At 49.8% G+C, this 5721-nt stretch overlaps 1 protein-coding gene across 1 annotated transcript; it reads left to right on the top strand.

The window, feature by feature from the left end:
* Positions 1-3220: 3220 nt before the first annotated feature.
* On the top strand, positions 3221-4012 carry LOC125890506 (basic salivary proline-rich protein 1-like). The gene has a single exon (XM_049579180.1). The coding sequence runs from the start codon at positions 3221-3223 to the stop codon at positions 4010-4012; it is 792 nt and encodes a 263-aa protein (XP_049435137.1).
* The last annotated feature ends 1709 nt before the right edge of the window (positions 4013-5721 follow it).

Genomic DNA, 5721 nt, shown 5'->3' with positions numbered 1-5721 from the left:
TCAGGGGAGGAGGGTGGCTGGTTGATTCTTATTTTATTTATTTATTTCATTTTGATCCCCCCCATGTTAATCACTTATTGATGCTGTTTTTGAAGTATGAATAAGTCAATAAGTAATTTATTCCATTGAAATATCATTGATGTATTATAGAAAAGTGATTTATCTTTTTATAAATGACAAAAGGCACATCTGCCTCATTTTTGCTGTGGTATCCTGATACTACTCAGAACCGTGATACTTTCACTGGTATCGTACCGTGGGTCCCAATTTTGGTACTGTGACAACACTAGATGTCACAACCATTCCATTTGGAGTTGCGGTGAAGTGGCTCTGGTGCTGCTTAAAAAAGTGTTCCCCCACTTTTGGGAGTGGGGAACACTGCTCTCTCAGAGGCCAAAAGTGTTCCCCTACTTCTAATTTTACAAATTAAGCACTGGTTATAGTACAGCGGGATCCCCCAACCATCGCTTATATTTATAGTTTTTTTCGGTCTTAAATTCCATTCAAGGTGGCATTAAAAGGTCTTAAAAAGTCTTAAATTTAACTTATTGAAATTTTCTTTTATTTGTAGAAGGTAAAGAAAGAGAGGTGTTGTATGCACTTGAGTTTTTAGTGAGACCGTATTGGAACATATAAGAAAAGTGACACATTTGTTGCATTTGATATATATTTTTATTGTACATGTTTCTTATTCTCATTTCATACAAATTTAATACAGTAATACCTGTTTCAAACACCTGTGGGTGGTCATTGCTACTTAATACTAGGGATGTCCCGACCACATTTTTTTTGCATCCGATCCGATAGGAGTCCTTTAATTTGAAACCAAGTCCGATCCGATACGTTGCAAAGCATTAACAGGGTGTCCGCGGGGTCTTAAAAAGTATTAAAAGTTGATAAATCAAACGTCAGAAAATTAAGGCCCTTAAAAAGTATTAAAATTTTATGAAGTATTACATTTTCTTGGCATTCAAGCTTTGACAAGAAGTATCCATGAATGTATAATTTATTTTCCTCCTCGCAACTATTACAAACAATGATGCGTAGGTAGGCGCACTGGGACTGCCACTCGACTTAATAACTTAAAAATTATGGCGAAAAGGTAGTTTCTTGCAACCCTAGAATTAAGATAAAAAAATATTCACAAACGAAAAAACACTTCTGGTTGCTGGTAAGTAGTGTTTAACTTTTGATTTTTCACACTAAATTTTTTTTTTTTTTTTTTTTTTTTTAAATACTTGTCTGCATTGGTCTTCATAGCTTAGCGCCACTAAAGGGTGTAAGCTTCTTGTGAAGATTGATGCACTGTTAATCTTGCAGTCAAGTATTTTATACCCATAATGCGTGGTTGTGACCATCACCCACCCTCCCTGGAGACTAGCCTAACAGCCTTTATTGGAAAAACTTCCTAATATGAGTCAGAGAGGGCCGTGATACACCAAAGTGTGTCAGGGGGAAAGTAAGGAAACAAGCAAGGGGGAGGGGGTAGGTGCTTAAGTCCTGAGTTATATAGTGACAGTGCATGCGGAGAAGAAGGAGGAAAAACAAACAAATGAACAAACAAACGAAAGAAAGAAAAAAACGGGAGAAACAGGCAGTGTAGTTGATGTATTGTAGCCTTGAGGTGGTTGTGCTTCATGCAGATTATCAAAAATAAACATATACATGTCTACTATACTGTACTGAAAAACAAAAACAAAAGAGAAGTCTATACTGAACACCAAAAATGTGAGAGTTTTGGTGGAGGGGGAAAGCCCGATTGCAGAGAAGAGTTGCCAGCGCGGTGTGGTAGGTCTGAGACGCAAGTGGGCCCCTTTGGAGTGATCCCATCGGTTCTTTGCGATGTGTCACGGAGCTGAAGTATTGAACATGCATGCATGTATTTGAACCCTCCCAATGTGTTTATGAAAACCATCACCAGGGTCCAGGGCCAGCCCTGCGGGGGAAGGGGGGCAGTATGGCATCCCAAGAACGCAGGAGCGCCCAGACCCCAAGACCAGGGAGCCGCAGAGGCAGCAGGACACCACGCAGGCCCAAGGACCCAGGGCGGCGAAGGCCGGCACCCCCAGAGAGCCAGAGACACACCCCAGACAGGCGGGGCAGGAGGGCCCGCCCACCCACCGCCCGACGCGGACCGCCCCCACCACCCCAACCACCACCCGCCCCCGACCACCCGCCCGCCCCCACCTCACCCCACCCACGGATGCACCCAGGGACCACCCCAACCCAAGGAGCCAGGCGCGGGGCCCGGCACCGCCCGGGAGAGAACCAGCACCGCACGACGGGCCCGCACCAGGCGCCAGCCACCAGCAGACGCCGGACCGGACAGTAATGAGAGCCCACCCAGGCCCGGGCGGACGAGGGAGGCAAGGAGGCGGTGGTACTGCAAGGCATATGTCCCCGGCGCATCGGGAACCAGGGGACCGCGAAGGGCCACCCGCCCGAACCCCCCAGGATGGGCCCCCACCAACACACGAGAGAGCGGACCGCCACGAGCAGTCAATCCCCCATCGGGACCCCCTAGCAGAGGGCCCATAAACCACAGCCGGTCAGGAGGCAGAACCCCGGCAGGAACCCACAGAGCCCCCAGGGCGCCACCCGGCCCACCCGCCACGGGGCCGCGGGACCCCCCGGACACCGGGAATCCAGCCAAACCACCATGATGTAAATGGGCTCCCTGGCTTCAACCCTCAGCCCAGGAGGGCCGGGCCCCACTAGCCATGCCATGCGTATCTACAGTGTGTGTAAACCCACCACCCCCCCTCTTACTATGATTCTCCGATCCCTGACGGAGAAACATTAACCCTACACCGTGAATGTGAATGTGAGTGCCCATAAGTGTGATGTGGTGCATTAAAATTGAGGGACATAGGAGACAGGTGGGGGCAAGGCTGATGGCTACAGCCCACTGCTGTCCTGCAGCCCGAGCAGCCATAAGGCACCTGGAACCTGTTCCCATCTGTCCCCCAAAATGTAGGTGTATGTGGTGCTTTAAAATTGGAGAGCAGATAAGGATGGGCCGGGGGGCAGCATGGAGGGCTACCGGACACCACTGTCCCATAGCCTGCCCCATCATGTAGCCCCCCAATCCATCCGTGGTCTGCACCTCGAAGAGTGAGTGTATGTGGTGCATTAAAACTGTGCAATGTGTGGTGAGTGAACTAAATGTGGTTTAGGAGGCCAGGCCAGTGTAGGCCCGGCCCGAGGGCCGGAGGAATGGATGGGAGGGGCTAGGAGGTGGCACCAACCAGACCCCGGCGCCGCGAGGCCCCCAGCACCCATGGACAGCGGGCCAGGCGGGCCCCAGGGAAACCCAACGGGCCCCCACCTAACCCCGCCCCACTGGCAACTGCAGTGGCAGGCCCCCGCAGTGGTCCCGACCTGGGCCACACCGCCCGTAGCAAATCGGCCCCCAGCAGAAGGGCAAGGCGCACCACCAGGGTGCACGGACGACGGGCACCCCCCAGCCCCCCCGAACCCCGACGCGCAGGAGCACAGACCAACCTGCAACCCCGCCAGTACCCCCCAGACCGCCACAGACCCAAGGCCGGACCCCCAGCCCATCCGACCCGCCCCCCACCGGCGGCCGCACACCAACGGGCAGGCCCACACTGCGCAGCACCAGAACACCCCCCGCGGGCAGCACCCACCCCCCACGCCAGGCCCCCCAACCCAGGGGACGACCCCGGGCCCACCCAAGGCCGGGAGGGAGGAGCAGGGAGGGACGGGGAGAGGGGGGAGGGAGGAGGGACGGGCAGGAGGGGAGCGAACGGGGAGCCCACCCACCCCGCACCACCAGGGGCGGAAACAGCCCCCCAGGGGGGACCGGCCACGCCGCCCCAGGCCCAGGGAGCACGAGGAGACCCCGCCCCCCCCAGGCACACAGGGCGAGCAGTCCAGAAGCATCCGCTCCCAGGGGAAAACCCCCCGCCCCGCAATCCCCCACAGAGCTAGGGAGCAGGCCCGGATTCAAAGGGAAGAAGGTGCACCTAACACATGCTTAAGACCTTGAGTTCTGATGAACCGCTGTGGTACATTGTGGTGAGAGAGATAGAGGGATTAGGGGTTACATCATTAACAAAAACACGTTACATATTACACAACAGTCTTTCTTGAGTTGTAATATTTATATGTACAGGTGGCATATGCTCACAGGCTGAGTGGCACTATACAGACACGTTTAGTGAGTGAATAAATGGTGACCATTTTTCTGTAAAGTATGTTAATTGGTTTCTGTGGCCAGCAGATATTTTCTCCAGCGAAATATGTTCTACAAGGAGATTCAGCCAATGTTTGATGTTGAGGGTCTGTTTATCTTTCCAGTTGACTAGGATTGTTTTCTTGGCGATGGCGAGAGCTACAAGAAGAGAGTTGCAGTGGCTGTTTGGGAGGTCAATTGTCATCAGGTCACCAATTAAGCACAGGTTGGGAGATAATGGGATCCTGCAGTCCAAAATGGAGGAGAGTTTCTGAGTGACTGTAGACCAGAAGTGCTGGACGGGTGAACATAACCAGAGTGCATGAAAGTAGGTGTCTGCAGTGTTCTGAGTACACTGAGTGCATGTGTCAGATTGACTAAAGCCCATTCTATTCATCTTTTGTTGGGTGATGTGTGTTCTGTGGAGTACTTTAAATTGGATAAGTTGTATATTAGTGTGTCTTGTCATCTTAAATGTATTTTTGCATATCTGAGTCCAGAAGTCAGGGTCCGTGATACACCCAGGTCTTTTTCCCATTTTAAAGTTGGTAAATGTATAGAACTGGTCTTTGACAGTAATTTATAGATCTTAGAAAGGTTCTTCTTATTGCTCGGAGAAAGCTTTGTAATATGTTTGGCAAATTCTGGTGGCTGCAAAGTGTCCTGAGGCGCTGGAATTCTCCTCTTGATTGTTTTTATCAATTGTAAATATTGTAGAAAATTGCCATTTCTTATTTCAAAAGTTTGAAATAAGTTTGTGTATGTCATAAGTATATTGTCTTGGAAAAGGTGATGGAGATGAGTTACTCCCTTCATCTCCCATGTGCTAAAATGGAGAGGTCTTTTGTCAATTTCAAAATCCGGGTTGTGCCAAATTGGAGAGAGCAAGCAAGGTTCTATCGGAGAGTTTGTGATTTCTAGTGTTTTCCACCAGGCTGATAGGGTGGAAGCAATCATTGGGTTCTTAAAACAGTTATGACGTCTGAGTGTAGTGGTGATAAAGGGGAGGTCAGAGAGTCTTATATTGTTGCAGTCCGCCTGTTCTAATTCGAGCCAGGAGTTGTAGTCTTCGTTAGGATATAACCATTTCAATAGGTATTGTAGCTGGTTAGCTAAATAGTAATGTTTAAAGTTAGGAGCGTCTAATCCCCCTTCCAATTTGTTTTTCTGAAGGGTGCTTAGGCTAATTTTTGCTGTCTTTTTTTTCACACTAAAAATTAAAACCCTCGGCACACTGCAGGGCAAGCAGACAGATGCACAACTCATGGGGCATGTGTGTCACAGACACCAGACTCAGCGGTGCAGCGGACCAGTGGAAAATGTCACCATCAGCATATTATTTTACATCAATAAGCAATCAATCAGCGGAGGCAACAGTGAACAACATGGATGGAAAAACCTGGCCATTGTTGCTTTTTTGATTCCTCCGATCTTTTATTACCGATTCCGATTTTATAAAAATAATGTGATAGGCGCCGATACTCAATCCGAGGATCGGATCGGGATGTCCCTACTTAATACTA

The sequence above is a fragment of the Epinephelus fuscoguttatus genome, linkage group LG6 (genome assembly GCF_011397635.1).
Source record: "Epinephelus fuscoguttatus linkage group LG6, E.fuscoguttatus.final_Chr_v1".
NCBI lineage: Eukaryota > Metazoa > Chordata > Actinopteri > Perciformes > Serranidae > Epinephelus > Epinephelus fuscoguttatus.
This window is presented reverse-complemented; position numbering and strand designations above follow the sequence as displayed.